This window comes from Crassostrea angulata, chromosome 4 (genome assembly GCF_025612915.1).
Source record: "Crassostrea angulata isolate pt1a10 chromosome 4, ASM2561291v2, whole genome shotgun sequence".
Classification (NCBI taxonomy): domain Eukaryota; kingdom Metazoa; phylum Mollusca; class Bivalvia; order Ostreida; family Ostreidae; genus Magallana; species Magallana angulata.
In genome coordinates, this window is record NC_069114.1 from 32,081,044 (window position 1) to 32,109,037 (window position 27,994).

The following is a 27,994-nucleotide window of genomic DNA, read 5'->3' on the forward strand; positions in this document are numbered from 1 at the left end:
ACTTATTTTCAATATACATGTAGATTGTGTATGAACATATTAAAAAACAATTCGGGTAAATCCTATATATCCATGATTGAAACTACATGTATATACATGTAGCAATCAAAGTCATATGTAACTAACAGAATTGTGTTTTTACGACTATATGACTACCTGGTATTTATTTAGGAGTGGGATTATAATATATAAGTTGAAAACTATTTCCACTTATTCATACAACCCTGTATAAGATAAAATTTCAAATCCGATCATTTTATGTAGAAATTAATGAATGATCGTTGTTATTTAAAAACTAATCAAAATTAAATCAACGTCCCGGAAAGAAAAAGATAGAATGAAAGAGTGATCCAGTCGACTAGTAGGTCTTTTCGGAAACGCACCATTTTATATAAATCTTTTCTCGTAATTAGGAGATCTTTTCTCGTAATAACGAGATAATTAACTCGTAATAACGAGATCTTTTCTTGTAATTAGGAGATCTTTTCTCGTAATGACGAGATAATTAACTCATAATAACGAGATCTTTTTTCGTAATTAGGAGATAATTAACTCGTAATAACGAGATCTTTTCTCGTTATTACGAGATAATTAACTCATAATTACGAGTTCTCTACTCGTAATAACGAGATCTTTTCTCGTAATTACGAGATAAAAATATTTTCTATGTGGTCCTATTCGTCTTTCGTAGGAATAATACTTTCACTGAGATAAATTCCATTCAATTTGAAAAGGAAAACTTTATAAAGAAATAATAAAAATGGGGGTTTTTTTTACAATCATTATGATGGTACTTAGAAAATGATTAATGTATTGCATTGATTCTTATTTTGCGGGTACTTGATAATACTGACAACAATGCAGAAGGACAAGGACGGATGGCAACATGATTCTCTCTGTATCTATACACCAGACTAAGCTACACAAATTATTTTGTCGTCACGTAAAACATATTCTATTTCATTTTAATAGTCAGGCAATATTTACATGTTACAAATGTACATGTATTTGTACTGGGTATATGTATATATAAAAGCATTCAGACATGCTTTATCCATTGAAAGTAACGACGCCATCATTGGTTGTTTTGCGAGTATGTTCTTTATTTTTGGTTTGGTCGATTGTTTTGTTCTAGTGATTGCAGTTGAGCCTCATTCTAAAATCAAAGGTATATAAGGATATGTTAACATTTCTGAATATAAAGATATGAATTCTAGTACATGTTGTTAAAAATCTTTTACCTGGTATTTTTGAGATTCTTCTCTTTTAATAAATTGCCTCTAAAACGTTATTTACATGTTCTCAAAACTAACTAAACAATCAGTATTTTTTGTCTTTGTACAGGCGATGTGGAATCTCTGCTTAAGTTGACCCCATGGAACTGGAAACATATGAACACATCCATCAAAGTGGATTCCCCTATCACTGTGGATGTGGCCCTCACTTCTCACTATAAACTGACAGGAAAACACCTGAACAAGTTTTTCAGTAAGTACACTCTCTATCTTGTCCAGGAAAAATTCACTCGTTATTCCCTTACAATATTCCTGTAAATATTTCATACCAATGAAAAATGAAATTATTGTTAATTAAACCGGACTAAAAAGTCGATTTTGAATGGTGTGTCAGCATAAATTATTTTGGAATACTATGCACAGTTTATTAGTATTCGTCCGATCTTGGCGGAAGGAAAATAACACGACGATGACATAAATGGCTTGTTAATACTTGAACATTATTATAATACTTGTATCTGATGTAAAGGGTGTAACAGAACAGTTGTACGCATGTCGACTTGGGTTTTGACCAAATGATTTGTTAGAAATGTTGCAATATTCCTTTGTAAACATTGCTCTCTTCAGGTCCAAAAAATCAAGCATGCATGTATGTTATCGCCAAAACAATATCTTACAAAATTACAATGTACATACATATCGCTTATATGGCAAGTACTAACCGTTTGAAGGAGTCCTATTGGAAGTAAGAGAATTTATGAATTTGAAAGTTCACTGTTTATAATTGTGATTATATGAAGCTACATGTACACCTACTAACATTTACGTCGATATCAATATTATTATATTCAATCTTACAGAGCTACAAACGCAAACGGACTGTGCCTCCATTCTCAAAGCAATACCCAACACAAAAGAAAGAGACGGTGTGTACACGATATACCCGGATATGAAGACCAGGAAGTTGGTGTACTGTGACATGACCACGGACGGCGGAGGGTGGACCGTGAGTCTCTACTTAGTATTAGGACTTGTAAAGCAAGGTGACCTCTATCTATTGGTCTTCGTCCGTCGTCGTGCGTCTCCTTCGTGCGTTAACAATTTTACATTTTCTAGTAAACTTATGTACATGGCCAATTGTTACCACGCATTTTGGTCTCAAGCATTTCTATGATAAGTGGAATCTAAATTGAGAAATAAATACCATGCCATTCCGGGGCTTCATGGATGGAGTCAAATATGCAAAAATGCCGATTTTTCAAAAATTTTCATCTGTACTCCCACACATGCAGGAAAAAGCTAAATGAAGATTATGATGTCCATGAAGCCCACTGCCAAATTTGTGAACTTCATGATTGAAGAATGGTGCTAAACTTAAAACTTTCGTTTGTAGGTAATTCTAAATAGGATGGATGGCTCTGTTGATTTTTACCGTTCCTGGCAGACCTACAAGGAGGGGTTTGGGAAAGCAGATGGTGAATACTGGTTAGGTAAGAAAAAAAAAGATTAAATATATTGATGTCATTTTGAGAGGTACAATTGACAGGAATAAGAAAGTATGAATTTCTATAAAATTTTCATGGTGAAAGGCTTAATTATTTTACTAAAAAATTGACAAGCGCGATAAATTCATATTCCAATTGTTGATTTTTTAATATTAAAACTTGATACTAGAAATCAGATGTAGTATGGAATTTAGTCCTTTTTAAAGCGCTAAGCATAGCTCAGCGCTTTATTGTCGTTAGACTTCTACTTCCGGTGCAAGGAATAACCGCCCCCTATGAGCAGAAGTTTACATCATTTAAACTGGTGAGGGAACCAGTTTCAGGAGCTGCACGGGCTAGTACGGGCTACTGTGAATTTGATGTACAGGGCTTACATACATCATTGCAGGGGCTGCCACGCAGTGATGAGGAAATATATTTATTACAGAAAATAAAATGTTATATACATATATCTTTTACAAACAGAAGCTAGGTTAGCGCTTTTCAGTACTATCAGTACTTTGATTATACTAGCAATTAGGAGTTCATTGCTTCCAACTACTTATCGAAACACAAGACGTCTCAAAGTTTTTAGATATTCAAAACAAGAGCTGAGAGATTTTTCTGTTGCTATGATTAATATTCTTTTTCAACTTCTTTTCAACTTCGTTGCGATGGAGGTCATATAGAATATCCTCGCTTAACGATATGCGTTTTGATGTATTTTTCATGTACGTTTTGTGCCCATGATTGTGTTACATGTACTTAAACGTAAACAAACGTGATTTTTGTTGTTCTAAATTAAAAAAAAAAGAATACGTCCATGTGGTCATCATTTATGAATTTTTAAAATTCGATTCTTGTCATGAATTTCACACATGAATGTTGGGATAACAAATAATTAATGACGTTTTCCAGGAAATGAAGATATTCACTTGCTTACTACTAGGACCAAAAACGAGCTACGAATAGATCTTCAAAAGTTCTCCGGTGAAAAGGCTTACGCCAAGTACTCCAATTTTTCTATAGGAAGTGAGTCTGAAAAATACAAGATAGCTATCGCAGGATACAGCGGAAACGCTGGTGAGATAACAAATCATTTGAACGATCGGGAAAAGAAAATATTTCAATAAGTTTTAGAATAGTCTGAATTCATTTTAATTTCATTGTAGGAGATAGCCTCTCTGACAATAATGGACTGAAATTTTCCACGAAAGATCAGGACAATGACGCTATGGTTAAAAGTTGTGCTGTTGTGCATCAAGGAGCATGGTGGTTTGGAGCTTGTTCAAGGAGTAATCTAAATGGCCTGTATCAGAAATCTGCCGTAAAATGGACATGGAAGGGTATTGTGTGGTATCATTTTGACAAGGGCGGGGTTTCTATGAAGAACGCAAGGATGATGATTAGATCCAAAATATGATGTGCTGTTCAAATACAATGCAATCTGAATGACATGTCAAGCATTTTCATTGTTGTTATAAAAAATAAGATTCGTTACTTGTAACCTGAAATAAAGTACAGAATTAAACCACACCCATCAATAACTGTGAGTCTTCTGCTGTTACATGAAAGACTGTAATTCGAAAACGCATCCCTATTTCAGTACCTTTTCTGTGTTAATTATCACCCAACAGTGGCGACTTTAAGTCCTATATCTTTGATTATGCTGAAATAAATAATGGTGAACGTCTAACCAAGATACGTCACTTGTCTTATTTCTTCACACTTACACGTGGAAATTTCAGTTCAAAAATCATTCTTTTCACAAACGTCAAACAGAAACCCTAAAAACAGTAGAAAAAAACTGTTGTTTGCCAACTTGTGATAATGAGGTAAATGCAACATATTTAATATTCTTTTATTAAGTCCCATGATCAGACGAACTCCATGTACATTCATATCCATAGGCAAATCCTGAAGTGGACAGCAACCAAAATTCAAATATCTATAAAAATTACAAAAATCGAAACCTCCATTAACTCGAACAAGCTTAATGAATAGTTCTATTAGGGTATGGCGATGAGTATCGGAAATGGTTGGTGAAAGAGTCAAGTTCTTGCTTCTCTCTGGGTTGTACTCCGACAGCATCTTTGTTTTCCAACAATAATGATTTAGAATAAAGAAAACCATCCAAATATTATACGAATTCATAACAAGAACATTCTTGAGTGTGTCGTATTACTGCTGCTTTTTTCAAACCCCCTCAATTCATTTGTGTCAATTTTTGGATGGAGGAGAAGAATCAAACATTGGTTAATTAACTTCACAATTTTTTGTATATAAAAACAAAATGAAAATCGTTCTAATTAATAGTACATCATTTCCCAGGCTGAAGCATATGATTTCTATTCCAAACATTAGACTGCCAGGAAACTTGACCTCTTCGCTCCCTCAAATATTTTTTTAGGGAATACATAGTGAAGCGAGCTCAAACACAAACGCATGGTCGAAGAAAAACATTGGACTGATGCATTGAAAACGTCAGTGATGCTTGTCATTTTGAAGAAACTATTGCAATAAATCAGTGTATTTTATTGGTAAATCTGATTAATTTTGCCCCAAATTGCTTTGGATTTATAAGAAGTGCAATGGTAACAATAACACTTGCCAGTCGCTGCGCCTCTTTGCGACAAGTGGAATTTCTTCGAATGTTTTTTCAATACGCATGAAAACAAGTTTTCCATCTTTTCCCATAATATACTTTAAATTTCACGTTTTCTAGAACAACGGCGAAACATAAAACTATGTTGTATCAGCTACTTAAGTTTGAATATATTTGAGATTCATCAACTTCTTAATATTTAATGAAATTTTTGGAAATGGACAAGGTTAGATTTAATTCTATGCTTAAAAAGATGCAAACGTTGATAAATAAAACACTTACGTTTTCTTTCAGTCTTGTCATTGTGCTTTTGTACATGAAACACGAAACACTTTAAAATCCAGGTAGACTTACTTAGCGATGTTTTATACCCTCCACAAAGAGTTGAGCGAGGGATAACAACCCAAAAATATATTATTATTTTCTTAAAACATCTTGTGATTAGAAGGCAAACATGCAAATGCAATTTCAAAAATCTTCTTTTTAAATTTTGTAATTGCACATCTTTCCAATTTCAAAAGATGGATTCTTATATTAAATTTCAACTCGTTTTGTTTTTAGAGTTGTATAAACTTGTGTAGAAATTAACCATTTCCCCTATGATACAGTTTGTTGACATTGTTCTGCTCTTTTATGCATAATTTACATACAAAACAACATGTAAAATGTCATATTTATTGCATTTTTTCTCTTTTGACAACAGTTTTAGTCAGTATTAGGCAGAAACAAGCCAGTTCAAGAAATGTTTACATTTTTATTCTCAAATATAGATGGCCGCACATCAACCTTAAGTAAACACGTTTTGCCTGCTTAGTGTCACATGGCTTTATACAATTAAATATTTATAAAACATGTATACATGTATACTAACTACTTTTCAGTACGCAATTTCATCGAATGTAAAGAAAATGAAGCTAATTAAAAATTTACTTGAATATACATGTATATATTAACATTATAATTAGAGTATATTTAAATTAAACTATGATTTTAAATACACTGACACATTCATTTTATCCATACCACATATGTGAACAGATGTGCAGACCGTCCTCTTTTATGTATATATTTGACATAATTGTTATACAATTTTTATTTTTATATTATTCGAATAAACTTCTGTGGAAATTTTTCAATTTGTAATTCATACAGATAACCAACAAATTTAGATACAACAGGGTAGTAAAATTGTAGTTACAGTGTAAATACATATTGAAATATTAATACGTATTTACACTGTAACTGATGACAATTCTAAATAAGTCATTTTCAAAATCTTATATTCCTGAGATTGTATTAGATTTGTTCCTGTTTTTTCTATATACAATAAGCTTTTCTAGTTTTACTGAACATTGTATATTTAGAAGAACAACAAATTCATAAATTAAGTAAAGTACTTAATTTTAATAATGAAGAGACTTTTTTCGTATTTGAAGAATAGTACAGATAAAATCATATTGATTCTTCTGTGTGAACTTGAATTTGATGACGACTACACAAATTATATTTAGATGGATGACAATATGATTGTCTCTGTAACCATACACTGGACAAAGATCGATTTTACATTGTCACGAAAGAAGTATATCCTATTTCATTTTAATATTCAGGGGATACACCCTTTATATGTATATGTATATAAAAACAATTAAAAATGTCCATCCATTGAAAGTTACAACGCCATCATGGGACTTTTTGGAAACATTTTCTTTATTTTTGGATTGGTAGATTATTTTGTTATTGTAATTGCTGTTGAACCTCATTTAAAAATTAAAGGTATGGATAATGTTTTTTGATATAGAGAGTAAAATTCAGTAAAAATGTTTCTTTGGTATTTCTAGATTATTGCTTTTTACTCGATTGCTTCAATAAGTTTTAAATAAATGCATGTCTTGAACTAAAAATTTTGATAATTGCTGATGGTATACTCAGTTAATCAATATAATATTTTCCACTTTCGCAGACAGTGTAGAATCTCTTTTAAAGAAAAGTTCATGGACCTGGAAACACTTGAACTCTTCCTTCAAAGTGGAATCTCCCGTCACTGTGGACGTGACCCTCACCTCTCACTACAGACTGACCGGGAAACACCGCAACAAGATTCTCAGTAAGTGCTCTTTCTATCTTGGCCAGCAAAACTTTACTTGTTTTACCACTTATGATTTTACCAAAAAATCATATTGGTTAAAAGTAAATCGAAGTAACAAAGTTTATATTTCATGGTGTCCCAGTCCATTAATCAATAGATTGACCACTAAAATGTCAGCAGAACGGAAATAATCAAGTATAGGCGACATGATGGGTTGCTACAGTACTTAAACACTTTATCTGTTTTAGAAAAAAGGCTGTATAACTTGGATCTACTGACTGAAATGTTTCTTTTTTTTCTAGGGCAACAGTGTTGTCTTCTAAAAACTGCCAACAAAATATACAAGAATGGTATCGCTAAAACAATAGTTGTATAAAATCGCAATGTACATGTAGCTTAAACAGCAAGGATCAACCATTTTATAGAGTCCTATTAGAAATTAACATTCTTTAAAAAAGAGAGAGTACATGAATATGAAAGTTTACTGTAATCATTTTTAATGATAATATACTACATATAATAGTATTAATTAAGAAGGATCAATGGTCGTGACCAATTTTAGACTGTTTTTTTTTCTCCTTTAGAAGAAGAGCTCAATAAAAAAAATATAGGGAAATATCCAAAATTAAAAAGTCAAGATTTATGCAATTTTTCTTCAATTAATAATACTTTATAGGTAAAGAAATCCTATCATAACATTTTAAGGAGATCTGATGATTAAGTTATTTACCACAACGCTTTCTTAACGCGGATATCATTATTAATCTACTGAATCTTACAGGGTTAAAAAAACAAAAGGACTGCGCATCCATTCTAAAAACGATTCCCAACACCAAAGGAAGAGACGGTGTGTACACGATATACCCAGATATGAAGACCAAGAAGTTGGTGTACTGTGATATGACCACGGACGGCGGAGGGTGGACTGTGAGTCTTTACTCTATGTTGAAATTAGTTAAGTACTGTAGGCTGGATGGTCCAAAAAAAGACACCAACTCTACATTTAAAAAAAAAAAGATATTATATTTTCAACATGTTGTAAACTTTAATGAAGTCATGTAAATATCCTAATACTTTACCTTTTTAGTTTGAATATTTCTTATATCTTTATAGAAAGCTACGTGTATTTCTAAAGAGATTAATATGGTCTAATAGTGGCAATGGCTATCAAGTCCTCTTAAGCAAAAAATACATGTATACTGTAGATTCCTTATTTTACGCGAGTACTTAATTCCGCGATTCAACGGTTTTCCATCGTTATAGTTTTTTAAATATAACTAAATTTTATGTACTTGTTCAGTACAAGTGCAGTGCATGTTTGATGTTAATGGCCTGAGAATGTTTGAATGGAATATTTTTTTTTCTCTATAACTTGTTCACAGAGCTGAATGAATTATAATTAGAAAAAATGTGACCAAGACAATTACATATTCTAGACTTAATTATAATCGTTTAAAACGTTTAAAAAATTGAATAAGGCTTTTCTCTTCTGAGGATACAGATATTGGAAAACAAATTGAAAAGAAAACATCTAATATCTCATTTGATTCAAGACAATATATCCCTATATTGATATTATACCAATTACTGGAAGATTATTCACTTGATCCCCTTTTTGTGTTATATATCAAAATGCTCTGGTTTACATTTTTAGAATTTCTTAAACATATATCCATTTACTATATACCTATCCAAATTTAAAAACAGAAAACCTTTTCTAAAAATTTAGAAACTGTGGCAATTTATCACTGTATGAAAAACATGTATGTAAAACCTTCAATAGTCTATGATATAAAGAAAGATAACTCTTGCTGATTGAAGCAATTTTTGTTGCAAACCTATACAACAAAGTGCTATTCTGAACTGAAATGCAGCGCTTCAATATGTTTTGTAATATGAATTGAAAATGTATATAACAATATATTACTTTGATATACATTTTAGATTTTTAATTTTATTCTGCCATGGTAAAATTTTGATTTTTCTAATCACTATGTCTAGTTTTCTTCATATCATGATTAGACATATTATCAATTTTTGAAAAATCTAGCAGCGCTTCATCACTTAAACTTTGTTTCATATGAATCGATTGATATTGACTTTGATGAAAATCAATATGAAATTTTTTTTAAAAATATATGGCAAAATTAATAGCAGAGGGATATTACACCTTAAACGTAAACAAACGTGATTTTTGTTGTTCTAAATTAAAAAAAAAGAATACGTCCATGTGGTCATCATTTATGAATTTTTAAAATTCGATTCTTGTCATGAATTTCAAACATGAATGTTGGGATAACAAATAATTATTGACTTTTCCAGGAAATGAAGATATTCACTTGCTTACTAGTAGGACCAAAAACGAGCTACGAATAGATCTTCAAAAGTTCTCCGGTGAAAAGGCTTACGCCAAGTACTCCAATTTTTCTATAGGAAGTGAGTCTGAAAAATACAAGATAGCTATCGGAGGATACAGCGGAAACGCTGGTGAGATAACAAATCATTTGAACGATCGGGAAAAGAAAATATTTCAATAAGTTTTAGAATAGTCTGAATTCATTTTAATTTCATTGTAGGAGATAGCCTCTCTGACAATAATGGACTGAAATTTTCCACGAAAGATCAGGACAATGACGCTATGGTTAAAATTTGTGCTGTTGTGCATCAAGGAGCATGGTGGTTTGGAGCTTGTTCGAGGAGTAATCTAAATGGCCTGTATCAGAAATCTGCCGTAAAATGGACATGGAAGGGTATTGTGTGGTATCATTTTGACAAGGACGGGGTTTCGATGAAGAACGCAAGAATGATGATTAGATCCAAAATATGATGTGCTGTTCAAATACAATGCAATCTGAATGACATGTCAAGCATTTTCATTGTTGTTATAAAAGATAAGATTCGTTACTTGTAACCTGAAATAAAGTACAGAATTAAACCACACCTATCAATAACTGTGAGTCTTCTGCTGTTACATGAAAGACTGTAATTCGAAAACGCATCCCTATTTCAGTACCTTTTCTGTGTTAATTATCACCCAACAGTGGCGACTTTAAGTCCTATATCTTTGATTATGCCGAAATAAATAATGGTGAACGTCTAACCAAGATACGTCACTTGGCTTATTTCTTCACAATTACACGTCGAAAATTCAGTTCAAAAATCTTTCTTTTCACAAACGTCAAACAGAAACCCTAAAAGCAGTAGAAAAACTGTTGTTTGCCAACTTGTGATAATGAGGTAAAAGCAAGATATTTAATATTCTTTTATTAAGTCCCATGATCAGATGAACTCCATGTACATTCATATCCATAGGCCAATCCTGAAGTGGGCAGCAACCAAAATTCAAATATCTATAAAAATTACAAAAATCGAAACCTCCAATAACTCGAACAAGCTTAATTAATAGTTCTATTAGGGTATGGCGATGAGTATCGGAAATGGTTGGTGAAAGAGTCAAGTTCTTGCTTCTCTCTGGGTTGTACTCCGACAGCATCTTTGTTTTCCAAAAAAAATGATTTAGAATAAAGAAAACCATCCAAATATCATACGAACTCATAACAAGAACATTCTTGAGTGTGTCGTATTACTGCTGCTTTTTTCAAACCCCCTCAATTCATTTGTGTCAATTTTTGGATGGAGGAGAAGAATCAAACATTGGTTAATTATCTTCACAACCTTTTGTATATAAAAACAAAATGAAAATCGTTCTAATCAATAGTACATCATTTCCCAGGCTGAAGCATATGATTTCTATTCCGAACATTATACTGCCAGGAAACTTGACCTCTTCGCTCCCTCAAATATTTTTTTAGGGAATACATAGTGAAGCGAGCTCAAACACAAACGCATGGTCGAAGAGAAACATTGGACAGATGCATTGAAAACGTCAGTGATGCTTGTCATTTTGAAGAAACTATTGCAATAAATTAGTGTATTTTATTGGTAAATCTGATTAATTTTGCCCCAAATTGCTTTGGATTTATAAGAAGTGCAATGGTAACAATAACACTTGCCAGTCGCTGCGCCTCTTTGCGACAAGTGGAATTTCTTCGAATGTTTTTTCAATATGCATGAAAACAAGTTTTCCATCTTTTCCCATAATATACTTTAAATTTCACGTTTTCTAGAACAACGGCGAAACATAAAACTATGTTGTATCAGCTACTTAAGTTTGAATATATTTGAGATTCATCAACTTCTTAATATTTAATGAAATTTTTGGAAATGGACAAGGTTAGATTTAATTCTATGCTTAAAAAGATGCGAAAGTTGATAAATAAAACACTTACGTTTTCTTTCAGTCTTGTCATTGTGCTTTTGTACATGAAACACGAAACACTTTAAAATCCATGTAGACTTACTTAGCGATGTTTTATACCCTCCACAAAGAGTTGAGCGAGGGATAACAACCCAAAAATATATTATTAATATTTTCTTAAAACATCTTGTGATTCGAAAGCAAACATGCAAATGCAATTTCAAAAATCTTCTTTTTTAAATTTTGTAATTGCACATCTTTCCAATTTCAAAAGATGGATTGTTATATCAAATTTCAACCTGTTTTGCTTTTAGAGTTGTATAAACTTGTGTAGAAATTAACCATTTCCCCTATGATACAGTTTGTTGACATTGTTCTGCTCTTTTATGCATAATTTACATACAAAACAACATGTAGAATGTCATATTTATTGCATTTTTTCTCTTTTGACAACAGTTTTAGTCAGTATTAGGCAGAAACAAGCCAGTTCAAGAAATGTTTACATTTTTATTCTCAAATAAAGATGGCCGCACATCAAACTTAAGTAAACACGTTTTGCCTGCTCAGTGTCACATGACTTTATACAATTAAATATTTATAAAACACGTATACATGTATACAAACTACTTTTCAGAACGCAATTGCCAGTAAACGTAAAGAAAATGAAGCTAATTAAAAATTTACTTGAATATACATGTATATATTTACATTATAATTAGAGTATATTTAAATTAAACTATGCCTTTAAATAAACTGACACATTCATTTTATCCATACCACATATGTGAACAGATGTGCAGATCGTCCTCTTTTATGTGTACATTTGACATAATTGTTATACAATGTTTATTTTTATATTATTCGAATAAACCTCGGTGGAAATTTTTCAATTTGTAATTCATGCAGATAACCAACAAATTTAGATACAACAAGGTAGTAACATTGCAGTGTAAATATATATTGAAATATCAATACGTATAAATTTACACTGTAACTGATGACAATTTCAAATAAGTCATTTTCAAAATCTTATATTCGTGAGATTGTATTAGATTTGTTTCTGTATTTCTATATACAATAAGCTTTTCTTATTTTACTGAACATTGTATATTTAGAAGAACAACGAATTCATAAAAGTAAAGTACTTATATTTCATAATGAAGATACTTTTTTCGTATTTGGAGTATAGTACAGATAAAATCATATTGATTCTTATTCTGTGTTAACTTGATTTTGATAACGACGACTACACAATTTATATTTAGATGGATGACAACATGACTGTCTCTGTAACCATACACTGGGCAAAGATCGATTTTACATTGTCACGAAAAAAGTATATCCTATTCCATTTTAATGTTTAGGAGATACTTACCTTTATATGTATATGTATATATAAAACAATTAGAAATGTCCATCCATTGAAAGTTACATAGCCATCATGGGACTTTTTGGAAACATTTTCTTTATTTTTTGTTTGGTCGATTATTTTGTTATTGTAATTGCTGTTGAACCTCATTTAAAAATTAAAGGTATGGATAATGGGTTTTTTATTTAGAAAGTAAAATTCAGTAAACATATTGCTTTTTGGTATTTCTAGATTATTGCTATTTTATCGATTGCTTCAATAAGTTTTAAATAAATGCATGTCTTGAGCTAAAAAAATTTATAATTGCTGATGGAATACTCAGTAAATCAATATAATATTTTCTACTTTCGCAGATAGTGTAGAATCTGTTTTAATGAAAAGTTCATGGACATGGAAACACCTGAACTCGTCCTTCAAAGTGGATTCTCCCGTCACTGTGGATGTGTCCCTCACCTCTCACTACAGACTGACCGGGAAACACCTCAACAAGATTCTCAGTCAGTGTTCTTTCTATCTTGGCCAGCAAAACTTCACTTGTTTTACCACGTATGATTTTACCAAAAAATCATGTTGGTGAAAAGTAAATCGAAGTAACAAAGTTTATATTTCATGGTGTCCCAGTCCATAATTCAATAGATTGACCACTAAAATGTCAGCAGAACGGAACTAATCAAGTATAGGCGACACGAATGGTTACTACAGTACTTAAACACTTTACCTGTTTTAGAAAAAAGGCTGTATAGCTTAGATCTTCTCACTGAAATGTTTTTTTTGTGTCAACATTGTTGTCTTCTTAAAATTTGACAACATAATATACAAGAATGGTCCCGCTAAAACAATAGTTGTATAAAATCGCAATGTACATAATAGTATAATTAAAGCTCAATGGTCGTGACCAATTTTAGACTGTATTTATCTCCTTTAGAATAAGATCTCTATATAAAAATATAGGGAAATATCCAATATTAAAATGTCAAGATTTATGCAATTTTTCTTCAATTAATAATACTTTATAGGTAAAGAAATCCTATCTGAACATTTTAAGGAGATCTGATGATTACTTTATTTACCACAAAGCTTCCTTAACACGGGTATCAATATTAATCTACTGAATCTTACAGGGTTAAAAAAACAAAAGGACTGCGCATCTATTCTAAAAACGATTCCCAACACAAAAGGAAGAGACGGTGTGTACACGATATACCCGGATATGAAGACCAAGAAGTTGGTGTACTGTGATATGACCACGGACGGCGGAGGGTGGACTGTGAGTCTTTACTCTATGTTGAAATTAGTTAGGTACTGTAGGCTGGATGGTCCAAAAAAAGACACCAACTCTACATTTAAAAAAAAAAATATTATATTTTCAACATGTTGTAAACTTTAATGAAGTCATGTAAATATCCTAATACTTTACCTTTTTAGTTTGAATATTTCTTATATCTTTATAGAAAGCTACGTGTATTTCTAAAGAGATTAATATGGTCTAATAGTGGCAATGGCTATCAAGTCCTCTTAAGCAAAAAATACATGTATACTGTAGATTCCTTATTTTACGCGAGTACTTAATTCCGCGATTCAACGGTTTTCCATCAAATCGCGAGAACATAAAATCGCGAATGCCGACATTTTATCATAGTTTCATGTAGTTGACATATGTCTAAAAATTAAAAGCGAGATTTTAAATTCGCGAGACGGGCTTCTCGCGATTTTACGCGGATATTAATTCCTCGCGTTTAATTAGGAATTTACAGTAATTACTTTCAGTTTGAAATTGTTTATCCTCTTTTTTATGCTTAACAAGAGAAGAATGCGTTTCTTGATGAGGTCTCGTTGCTAAATATAATAACCGATTAATAAAAACTGACTTTGCTTATTTGAAATCAATGGAAGAAACTGAAATCATCTAAAAAGTCTTCAACATAATCGAATAAATAATTTTTAATTAAACATAGAATTAACATTCTGTGATAAAAGTGATACACGTCTGTTGCCTTGCACCGCATTCTTTCATCGAGCATTTTATCTTCTATATATAAGATAGGGAAGGAGTAAGAAATGAAGGTAGTAGTATTCTTTATTGTCCACGCAGAAACTTATTGACCTTAGTTTTTGAGATTCTGCTTCAATGACATGGCTTCTTTGATTAATTCGTGTTTTTGCACAAAGGTTCCTGACCGTATGTCACATCATAAAACTTAAATTCCATGTGAAAAGTTTATTAAAAAAATAGATTTAATTGACAAATTCCCTGTTTGAAGTGTAAATGTTTATCAATTTCTTTAACTACTTTAATATTTTTGGAGAAATGTTCAACACTTAAAAACTTTCGTTTGTAGGTAATTCTAAATAGGATGGATGGCTCTGTTGATTTTTACCGTTCCTGGCAGACCTACAAGGAGGGATTTGGAAAAGCAGATGGTGAATACTGGCTTGGTAAGAATAAATAAATAATTGACAAGGAACGTAAAATTTACAGAAATAAGAAAATATATAATTAATTTCAAACATTTCTCAAGGTAAAATGCTCAATTATTTATTCTAACTGATTGTACATTCGATTATTATTACGTTTGATTTTCATTAATATACACAGGCTATGCCTGTTGTAATGGTTCAGTCCTATTGAATTTATTCAATAAAATTTTTTAATTTAAATATTCTTTTTAGTTAATGGATTTTATTTAGAAAATAAAAGATGATATAAGAGGTCAGAAAGATATTGTTCCTTTAGTCTTTTTCATACTAGCAATTAGGGAGAGGGCTAAAACAGGCTGTGCCTGCTGCCCAATCCCATTTAATGTATCATATTGAATAGAATATTGTTTAAAGAAATACTAGCAATTAGGAGTATATTATTTTCAATTATTTACTAACCAAAATCCTCTTTGGGCGGTAAAATAATATAAAAATATTAAAGTCATCACCGTTTTGAGTGTATTTATTATTGTAAGATTAAATGAAACGGTTAATCTCTCGTATCCAATTTGATATGTACTTATGTAAAATAATCATTAAATCAAATCTACTCGTTAAGGACACACGAGACGTTCCTCAATTTTATGCAATTTTCATTGATAATTTATTCCTTATTTATTAACATTTAAACCTGTTAATTCCCAAAAATTCAGGGTACAATACAAGGCTTTTTTCGGAGCTAGAATATTACGAATTTTCCTTAAAATAGCATGCAAAATGCAATTGAATGCTTATAAATAAAGCCATACTATATATTTTGAATTAAAAACTTTATATCTAAATAAAAAAAGAATCATATAACATAAAAATATAATTATAAAATTACTAAGTGGAAATCTTCACATTGTGTAGATAGGAAAAAATGTAAGATAGATCGCGTCTGACATTGATAAAAAAAATATTTTTCTTTACAAAGCCTCAGGCACTATATTTTTAGTCGCTGAAACGAACTAAATGACTTGTTAATATGGCTGTATGATGCATATCCCTGACTAAGAGCGTGTATAAACCATAAAGGATTTAAAGCAACGATACAATAACCAATAACCATACCAATGCCGTACAGACAATTAATCATACCGCGCTAACGCGCAATATACGATTTGTCTGCACGGCTTGGCGTGTTACAGAACCGACGACATCCAAAAATAAGCAGTCAGTGCTTAAATATTTATATTTTTCAGTCTGTCTAGTCTGTGATAATACAGTTCATTGATGTACTGTTTAGACGCAAGGTTTGCATGATTATACAAAATGAGAATATTGAAAAAAAGTCAATACATTAATGAATTTAATCGTACAATCGCTAAAAATAAAATCAATATTAGTAGTAAAGATTCATTATTAAATATAATGAGGTGATAATTATGATCATAGCGTGATCAAATCTATTAGTGTCACAAAGCTATTCGGGCTTTATTTGATGTGATCACGCCCGACCAAAATTATAACATCAAATTACGTTTTAAATAATTTCATATTCCATAATACATCTGATTTTTTGCGGGTTTATTTTGTCATTAAATTTTGATAAGTATTTTTTTGGCAGAATGTTATACCCTTTCAGCCGCCTACAGATATCATCTATTTTTGTAGATATATAAGACAATAGTTTAAAGATTTTTGTAATGCTGTGATAATTTTTTTCAACCTAATTGCCAGAAACCTTGAACAACAATATGCTCTTTATCCAATTTGAATAATTGAAAAACTATTTGAGTTGGGCACCTTTTCAAAACAAATATGAATGTGTTTTTCTTTTTTCCATTTCAATTTTAATAGGCAGGGGACTCTTTGTATTCTGTCGATGGTGTATCGTCAATTATGAATTATACAAAATCAATATCAAACATTAATTATAAAATTTCAAAGACTCGAGCATAAATGTTAGTATATGTTTAACGAAAAATATTTACGTTTTCAAGGAAATGAAGATATACACTTGCTTACTTCCAAGACCAAAAACAAGTTACGTGTGGACCTCCAAAGGTTCTCTGGTGAAAAGCCTTACGCCAAGTATTCGAAATTTTCTGTTGGGAGTGAGTCTGAAAAATACAAGTTAACTGTTGGAGGATACAGTGGAAATGCTGGTGAGAGGTCTAATCATTCTTTTAAAGATCGTAAATAAATGAAAATTTAATATGTATTAAAATTGTGTGAATTTTAAAATTACTTTATTGTAGGAAATAGCCTCTCTTACCATAATGGAATGAAATTTTCCACGAAAGATCAGGACAATGACACTTGGGATAAAAGTTGTGCTGTGGAGCATCAAGCAGGAGGGTGGTTTTTTGACTGTTTTAACAATAATCTTAACGGTCTTTATCATAAATCTGCTGTTAAGACATGGAACGGCGTCATTTGGTATCACGTGACGGTTTCTTTGAAGGGCGCAAGAATGATGATTCGAACCAGCGTATGATGTGTTAATTGAAAAATAGAAGCATACTGCATAATGAATAAAATACGTTTTCGTGTTATTTTGTCGCCCAAAATTTGAACATTATGACACTAAGTCCCATGTCTTTGACTATGGCGTAATTATCTTCAGTTGTTGATTATCTCCGTTAGACTCGTCACTTGTCATATTTGTTCACATTGACACAGATAATTTTTAAGAAAAAATATTTTTACACGAATGTCGAACATAAACCTTACAAAAAATAAATAACATTGTTGTTTGCTATCCTTGTAATATTAAGATGCAAAAAATAATAAAAATTCACTTATTATTAGTTAGTCCCATGAGAAGACAGATTATACGTACACTCATACACAAAGACTAATCATGAAGTAGACAACAGCAAAACTTCAAATATTATCTCGTGAGAAAATCTATAAATATGACAGCAATGGAAACGACCATTAACTCAGACAAGATAAATGAACAGTTGTATTTAGGTAAGATGATGAATCACAAAACTGCTTGGCAAAAGATTTCTTTTCCTGCTTTTTACTGGGTTCCAATTTTTCTACTCTGACAACATCTTTATTTCCCAAATGTAATGATTAAGAAATAAGTAAACCATTCAAATATTTTACGAACTCATTGCAAGATGATCCTTGAGCGTGTTGCATAGCTACCTTTTCCAACCCCCTCTGCTCTACATATCATTTCTTTTGGGTGTTGAAGTAAAAATCAAACACTGGTAAATTAATTCCACAATCTTTTATAAATGAAAACTAAAAATGGACATAATTTGCATGTGATTTCTATCCCGAACATTACTATCAGCAGATTTGACAGCTTTGCTCCCTGAAAGATTCATTTTCACTAAATAGCTAGTAAAGTAAGCTCAGACACAAATGCATGGGTAAAAACAAAAAATGGACTGCTACATTGTGACCATAAGTGTTGCTCATCAATTTGAACAAATCTAAAATTTAAAGCTTATAACATGTCCTAATACTGCATGAAATAGATGTAAGTGGTTTTTATTTCCAAGGGCTCTGTGACTTATGGTGTATTGAATGAAACTATTGCAATCAATTTGTGTAGTTCGGAGGTATATCATGTAAAAGTTGCCTGCGAGTTGTTTTGAATTTTTAAGAAGCGCAATGAAAAAAATTGCACTGCCATGCGCCTCACCTCTTTGCAAAACATGAACTTTTCCCCGTATGTTTTACAATATACACATGTATGTGCAAAATAACTATTTCATCTTTCATCAAAATATATTTTAAATTTTACCTTTTCCAGAATGAGATGTATCAACTTGTTAATATTTGATAAATTCTTTGGAAATGGATAAGGTTTGATTTATTACAATGCTTAAGAAGGAACGAAATTTGATAAATCAAACAAAAAAGTTTTCTTTTAATCATTCACCTATGCGACGTGGTGATAAAAGATCAAATTACCCCATGTCTCAACAAAATCCTACTATTTGTGAATACCGTTTCATGCATCAGATAAGGAAGATCCTATCAAATATTGGTACTTCTATTGCAAGTCTGGAGTACGCTTGTTGGGCTGTTGTCCGCATGTTGTATACGTTCTCAGGTACCGAGGTACATAGAGCTTCAGTGCAGAAAACACTGAGACTGAAGTGTCCATACCAATAGTATTGACATTTGACGTCAGTTTTTTTTTTTTTTACAAATGTATTCCTTATACAAAGAATGTTGTTCAATTAAACCACGTATTTATTTGAACACTCAGATTTTTTTCAATTATATGCTTGATAAATAAACGAATATAAAAAAAATCAAATAAATTAAATCTTTCTTTAAAAAAAAAGGTTAAGTAAATATGAAAACTCGTTTGTCAGGAGTTCTCTTTGCAGATTTTATTTTGTATTTTAAACGCAAATTTAATTTCCATTCAATATTTTAAACGATATCTCATAAGTCAAACAATAATTTTCATAAAAACCAAAAAGTTGCTAATTTTATTTTATATTGTCGCTTTCAAGCCCATCAACGTGAAATTTTCTAGATTGTTTTCTTTGGTACTCCTTTTAAAACTTTGGTTAAACTTTAAATTTCAAACACCTGCTATTGTACCATAGCCTGGCGTGTTTTTTATTGTTAAAAGTGTGGGTTTATATGTACATATATGAAAGCGTTTGAATAGTAAACTTGTTTTGTGGACAGAGTAAATCGCGGTAGTTAATCTGATTTGACATTTACCATTCACAGTTTCGTGATATGCATTTCTCAAATGATAATTTATTTTGCTCATTGATTGATTTTTCAAAGTTTATATACAAATATATTTGCATGTTTTTTCAGTCATTTTTTAAATAAAAACGTACATATATATGATTGATACAGGTTATCAAATCGAAATTTAAAAAGAATAATTACCTTCATCTTTTTACATCTACTTCAGATGTCTAAAAAGAAGCATTGCACAACTTATGGTTCGTAAACATAAAAAATGGTGTTCATACGTTTAATTCTTTGAAGCAAATATCAATACTATAAGTCGGAAATGATGAATGTGAAATAAAAATATGACAATAGGCAGTGGAGATATTCCTCATGGCTTTGAATTGATAATCAATGTTTGTCGGGGATAGAAACTCATTTAAGAAATTCATGAAATAAAATGTACATATAAAAAGACCAACGCATTGGCACCGTATTGTTTAGAGCAAGTGCACTTTCGATAACTATATAATAAGATACTGTGGAATCATTAAATTTCGTGGGGGCCAATTTTCGTCGATTGCTGAAATTTTATTGGTTCGTGGGGACGTAATTTCGTGTATTTTCTTATACCTACAAAGCGAAATATGACTTTATAACCCTAATATTTAATTCGTGGAGGATGTTAATTCGTGGATGAGAGGTACTCACGAATTCCACGAAAATTGAGCCACCACGAAATTTAATGATTCCACAGTATATGAATTGAAACTATGGTAAAAGTAACTTACCCTATAAAATATTGTTGATTACGTGCGTCAATCAAGCGTGCGAAGAGTATGCATGATATGTAGTAGTTACCCCATATAATACTGTTCATTATGTGCAGATACCCGATGGGCGTGGTCTTAACGACAATCGGGAGCTACGTTCCCTCATGCATACTATTCGCACGCTTGATTTCACTCCGCCTTCTTATAAAAAAAAATACAATGACCTAAAAAGCCGTAACCGCAAAGTCGGGATTTCGCACTGAAGTTTATAATTTTATTTAATTGATATTATGCTTATAATGAGAGTCCATGCTTGGAGCTTTTAGCTAAACAATCACAATATTTTTGTTTGAAAGGGTAAATTTCGGTGTTTAAAAAAGGGCGATATCGCAGTCCTTAGGGGATTCATTCTTTACCTCTATTTTAGTAAACATTAACAATTTTAAAATATATCATAGTGTAATCTGATGAGCACTGATCTGTTCTAGGGGACAGTCATACACAATGGGATTAAATTCTATGCGGAGAATCAAGACATACGCTGGAATCATTTCTCTTTGGGTTTCATCGAGAGGAACAGGGACCCGTTTCACTAAAATGCGTAGGATACGACGAAACTTTAAAAGTTACGTGCACGTTTAACCAAAGTTGTCCGAGTCACGGTAAAGATGTATGTGTCCGATGTATGGTGAACTCAACATAAACTGCCCAAGTATACATTCATGTATATTTAGTGTATTGAATAAGGCTTCTTAAAGATTTTAAGTTGATATAGCGTAGGTGTATGTAGCCCTCGAAAAAAAAATTTTTAATGAAACTGGAGTCAGTATTTTGCATTTGTTGTATGATAAATACATTATCTAGTATTTAAAAAAACCAAGAACTTTTCACAAGTCTGAAACACAGCGGGAATTATATAAAAACTCTCTATTTTTTTTTAACTTCAAATGAATTTAATCAAATTTACATGACAAACTCTGCAATTTAACTTAATGGTCAGCAACGATATTCCCAGAATAAGCAATCATTTTACATGTATCTTTTCGCCGAAAGTTACGACTACCCTTGGCTAGGCGAAAATTTTTGGCTTAACTTAAGGCGGGCGCAAAGTTACGCCTTTTAGTGAAACGGACCTTGGTCCAAATATTTCACTTAAGTCCGGATTTACGCCAGGCGTAAGGTTACGCCGGGCGTACGCCTTTTAGTGAAACGGGCCCCTTGACTGCAATATGTGATGTAAACTCCATAAATCAAAAATGGTCTATCAAGACCCAGCATATTTTGTTCTGGCACAACTTTAAAAACAAATATCGACTGAAGAATTAATTATTTTAACAATTTTTACTCTGAAAAAAAATGTTTTGAGGCTTGTGTAAAAATCAATAAATTTTGAATGAATAACAAGTGCTACACATTAGTGTAGCATTTATAATGCAGGTATTTCTTAAAAACCCGTATATGCATATAAAATCATAGAAATATGATACTACATATACAAAAATAATTTATGTAGATTAGACAGATCATTGTATATTAAAGAAAATGTATAATGATTATACATGTACATACTATTAAGCATTTAACATAATTTACTACTTAACGTGCACTATCACTTGATATTACAATTAAATATTTTTGAAATGTAACGTTACATATATGCTAGCCACTAGTGTGGGATATTCTCAAAATTAAAGTAAAATCAAGAACTTAATTAGATATACATGTATACATTTACATTATAATTAAAGTACAAATTAATCTATGTTTCTACATACGCTGCATGACTTAGTCACTTTATAAAGACGACATATCTGTGCAGATCTCCCTCTATTGTATGTATATTTGACGTAAGTGTTATAAAAAGTGTATTTTATTTTTTTAAAAATCAAACATGGTTTTTTTTTTAATTTGTAATTTATAAAGATAATCAAGTAAAATAACAAGAAAGTAACATAATATTTCAATATGTCATCACGCTGTAACTGATGAAAATATTAAGAACCATTGGTAATTAAGTCATTTTTGTATTCTTATATACGTGAGTATGTTTCATATATTTTTGTGTACGTTTTTCTATAGACTTTGAACTTTTATAGCTTTATATACTAAGAAGTACGTCGAATTTATAAATGAGATAAAGTACTTGTATTTTTACAATAATAAAAGGAACTTTAAAGTATTGGAATCACGCTGTAACTGAAATATTAAGAACCATTGATAAGTCATTTTGTATTCTTATATACGTGAGTTTGTTTCATACATTTTTGTGTACGTTTTTCTATAGACTTTGAGCTTTTAGAGCATTATGTACTTTAAAAAAAGTCGAATATATATATGAGATAAAGTACTTATATTTTTACAAAAATGAAAAGAACTTTTAAGCATGTGAATTACAGTACAAAAAATCATATTGGATCTTATTCTACGTGTTCTCAATTTTAATTACGATGATTACACAGTTTTTATATTTAGACTGGTGACAACATGGTTACCTCTATATCAATACGCTGGGCTAACCTAGACCGATCTCTTCTATTGTCACGAAACAGGCATATCCAATTTCATTTTAATTGTCAGGCGATATCTACATGTAAATGTACATGTATCTATATATATAAGCAATTGGAAATGTTTTGTCCATTCAAAGAAACAACGCCATCATGGGTTCTTTTGGGAATATGTTGTTTATTCTTGGTTTGGCCGATTTTTCTGTTGTAGTGATTGCTGTTGAACCTCATTCTAAAATCAAAGGTATGAAAACATTTATAAATCTTTTCTGAATGTAAAGAGATAAAATCATGTTGTTTTAAGATTTTATCTGTGTTTTCAGATAAATATTTCTTTTATTATAAATTATCTCTAAAACATTTACACGTACTCAGAACTTACAAAATAATGGAACATATTTTTTGTCTTTGTACAGGCAACGTGGAATCTCGGCTTGAGTTGACCCAATGGACCTGGAAACACCTGAACACGTCCTTCAAAGTGGATACCCCCGTCACTGTGGATGTGTCCCTCACCTCACACTACAGACTGACCGGGAAACACCTCAACAAGTATCTCAGTCAGTACACTGTCTATCTTGGAGAGCAAATCTTCACTTCTTTACCCTTAGAATATTTCTCTAAACCTTATATACCAATAAAAAGTCAAATCAATGTTAATTTAACCGGACTTATAGAAATATACCAACATAAAAATTTTGTACAACTACGTCACAGTTCTTCAATATTCGACCTATGTCGGCGAAATGGAAAAAACGTGGTGACGACATGAAAGGCTGGTTGCTTCTAGTATTTGAGCGAAAACAAAATAGTTATTGACTGGCAATTTGGCCAAACTATCAGTTGAATCTACAAACAGAAATATATGTATTGCTCTTTCATTTGGTCACCGTTGTTTGTGCAGGTTCAACAGATCATACAGTATGATAGCTGTATGAAATCACAATATCATGTAGCTTATACAGCAAGTGCCACCGTTTTATAAAGTCTTATTAGAAGTTTACATCTTGTAAAATAGAGAAGTTATAAATTTTGAAAGTTTACATTATTTATCTTTAATGATAATATACTACACATACCGATAACACTTAGTAATACGTGGATATCAGTAGTTTTCTATTTAATTTTACAGGGCTAAAAAAGCAAAGAGATTGTGCATCCATTCTCAAAACAATACCTAACACAAAAGGAAGAAACGGTGTGTACACGATATACCCGGGTATGAAGACCAAGAAGTTTGTGTACTGTGACATGACCACGGACGGCGGGGGATGGACCGTGAGTCTTTACTGGTTCCTTTCATTACCAGTTTTTCGTTATGCCTGCACTGGTTCCTTACCTTACACATTTATTTACTAAAATTTTCTCTGTAAATTACCAAAACATAACAGGCCGTAAGTGTGGTTTAAAGGAGGCCATTAAAGGGGCATGGTCGCGATTTTTGTCAAATTCTATTTTTCTGTTTTTATTATTTACAATGCTTTAGATATGCATTTCTAATGATCAAGTAAAATTTGATAGTCAGTCATTAGTTGATAAGCAAGATACAGAGCTCACAATTCTTTGTTATGTAAACAAAGCTCGTGCCCTGTTTTTGTTTATATAGGTTCAATATACCAGTAAAAAAAATCTACACAGTAAAAAATCTTTTTCAAGCTGATTTTTCTATCTTCTTTATTCATCTTAAGCATAAATAAACAGTTCATAACGTTTAACACTTTCATTTAAGGTCTAAAGTACGACTTTTCACTTCAACATTTAAAATGTAAACAAAAACATTGTTTACATAGTAAGGAATTGTGAGCTCTGTAACTCGCTTATAACTCGACGAATGACACTCTAATTTTGGTTGCATATTACAAATGCCTTACTTAGCATTGTAAACATTAAAATCAGAAAAATAATTTTTGACCAAAATCGTGACCATGTCCCTTTAAGTTTGGTGTTATTTCCATTCAAACTCAAACAGCCAACATCGGATAGATGTACTTTGTAGAATTTAAAAATGTACTATAATACATTATGTTTAATTAGTTTCAAGTGTTATTTTGCAGGTAATTCAAAGACGTATGGATGGGTCTGTTGATTTTTATCGATCTTGGCAAACCTATAAAGCAGGATTCGGGAAAGCACAAGGAGAGTATTGGCTGGGTAACAACAAGTTAAAACATACCTTCTTATTTTAATCTCTGCACGGCTTTTGTGTGTTGTGCTGGTAATAAATTAAAAAATCAAGATCATGCCTCGAAAAAACATACTCCAATATAAGAGGTTATGGTAATGGATAAGACGAGATAAATAAATTCACAAACATTTACTCTACTACATCTCCAAGTAAAGGGTTTCTGATGCGCTCCGCAACTGCTGTAAATAGCGGAGCGGATTAGAAGCCTTTGGCTTGGAAAGATGACTTTACTAATACTTATAGTTACATAAATATGACATCTTGGCATGATAAATACAACTTAACTACAACCTAAAAACGCCTTTTTTTAGATAATCAATGACGATGATAAATTCTATTTTTGTATGAATTAAATCTATTTACTTTGAGAAAGAAGAGGATGTTCAGGATAAATTAATTGATGGTAGCAAATATTAAAACTACTAAATTGCGGTTATAACCAATTTTACAAGACCCTGGATTTTCGGTAGGACGTAATATCTATTTCTAGCATCAGTACAAGTTGAAAATGATGCTGGTTTCAAGTAGAATATGCATCGAGTACAAAGTCTTAGCTCAAAAGTAAAGCAAATTTTGTTGATTTCAAAATGATTGATGACTGAGTGACGAGCAATGAAATACTAGTAGACAGGCCTACGTCACATTGCCATTTGACACAAATACCATTTGACACAATTACCCAATGTCCAAGCTCTTGTTAAAATGGTTCTCCTTTGTCTTTTAACCAAGCTTTTGCCAGTCTTGTTTGATGTTTCCAAATTTCCAAATGCCTCATCATTTGAAGGAGGTACTTGCAAGTATTCATAATTAATATACATATATGATATTATAATGACACTATTGCAAGAAATAAATCATATTTTTATAGGAAATGATGATATTCATTTGCTGACCACCAGAGCCAAACAGGAACTACGAGTGGATCTTCAAAAATCCTCGGGTGATAAAGCCTACGCCAAATATTCCACATTTTCTGTGGGAAGTGAGTCTCTGAAATACAAGCTGACTGTCGGTGGATACAATGGAACGGCGGGTAAGTAGCTGAGTATATACTGGAACTAAACAAGTTTTTTGTAGAGAGTTTTAAATAGATTATTTACAAACTTTTGAAATTTTGTATTTTAGGGAATAGTCTTGTATATCACAATGGGATGAAATTTACGACAAGAGACCAGGATAATGACACCTGGAAAGATAACTGCGCTGTGTCAGTTAAAGGAGGATGGTGGTTTTATGCTTGCTTGAATTGTGATCTCAATGGACCTTATCGGCCATCCGCTTCAGGCACTTGGCTATGTGTCTCCTGGTACAAATTTGGCAATGAATATCGTGGTATGAAGACGGCATCAATGATGATCAGATCTAAAATTTAATTATTCTTGAAACGAACTTTTAAATAAAGCACTACATTATTTAAATGATGTTATTTGTGGATTAATTGTGCAAGGTCAGAATTATTCTATGCACCTGTTTTTCCACGTTGAAAATAATCGTGGTCCAACTTGCCATTGTCATTACTGGCAATGATTTATTTGGAAATTCAATTTCGAGTGGCTCAATCGTATTGTCGTAACGAAATTTTAAAAAATCAAAAGTTTACTTATTTCATATGATGAATATTCATGAAAACAATAAATGTCGGTGGTTGGGCCAACGATAAGTTAGCGTCCTATACGATACTGGTCTTAACACAATGTGATCTCTTAAAGTTGTTTCAGTCCATATATATAGCCCGAGTCTGAAACAGGCTTAAATTCAATTAGGCATACCTTCGAAAGACGAATATAGCCACACAAAAAATGTTATTATCTCGTAATTATGAGAAAAAATCTCGTTATTACGAGAAAATGTGTCGTTATTATGAAAAAAAAATTCTTGTTATTATGAGAAAAGAGACCTTATTATTAAAAGTTAATCATCTCGTTACTACGAGAAAAGATCTCGTTATTACGAGTTGATTATCTCATTATTACGAGAAAAGATCTCGTTATTACGAGTTCATTATCTCGTACGCGTATTTACGAGAATTGGTCTAACTAAGATTGGGCGTTTCATTGTTTTAATATACAAAAACAATTATTTCAACTATACATGTAGGTTGTGAATGAATACATTTATATATAAAACAAAATTCGACGTAAATCCCGTATATCCATGATTGAAACTACGTATATTTATCTGTAACTAATAGAATTGTTTTATGACTTGGACTACCAAGTATATACCTTAGAGTGGGACTGTAATAAACATTGAAGAATAAAATTATATGAAGTTATTCAACTTATTCATATAAGATAAAATGTCATATCCGATCATTTCATGTAGAAATAAACTAATATTGATCGTTGTTATTTAGAAATAATTAAAATTGAGTTAACGTTTCGGAAAAGTAAAAAATAGACTGAAAGGGTGAGCCAA

General features: G+C 31.5%; 1 protein-coding gene across 1 annotated transcript; it reads left to right on the forward strand.

Annotated features, from left to right (window-relative positions):
* The first annotated feature begins 1,050 nt into the window (after positions 1 to 1,050).
* Positions 1,051 to 26,985, forward strand: LOC128180359 (fibrinogen alpha chain-like). Its single transcript, XM_052848406.1, has 16 exons — positions 1,051 to 1,168; positions 1,345 to 1,488; positions 2,096 to 2,241; positions 2,629 to 2,725; positions 3,638 to 3,802; positions 8,195 to 8,340; positions 9,816 to 9,900; positions 13,394 to 13,537; positions 14,219 to 14,307; positions 15,380 to 15,476; positions 17,444 to 17,608; positions 23,808 to 23,951; positions 24,524 to 24,669; positions 25,446 to 25,542; positions 26,445 to 26,609; positions 26,702 to 26,985. The coding sequence occupies exons 1-16, from the start codon at positions 1,096 to 1,098 to the stop codon at positions 26,947 to 26,949; spliced, it is 2,151 nt and encodes a 716-aa protein (XP_052704366.1). The 5' UTR covers positions 1,051 to 1,095; the 3' UTR covers positions 26,950 to 26,985.
* Positions 26,986 to 27,994: the final 1,009 nt, after the last annotated feature.

Bases quoted from the DNA above. Each gene is read 5' to 3' on its own strand.
- LOC128180359 (XM_052848406.1), top strand. From the start codon at position 1,096: ATGTTCTTTATTTTTGGTTTGGTCGATTGTTTTGTTCTAGTGATTGCA. The intron at 3,803-8,194 runs GTGAGATAACAA...TGAATCTTACAG, and splicing joins AGGATACAGCGGAAACGCTG to GGTTAAAAAAACAAAAGGAC. The intron at 25,543-26,444 runs GTAACAACAAGT...ATATTTTTATAG, and splicing joins ACAAGGAGAGTATTGGCTGG to GAAATGATGATATTCATTTG.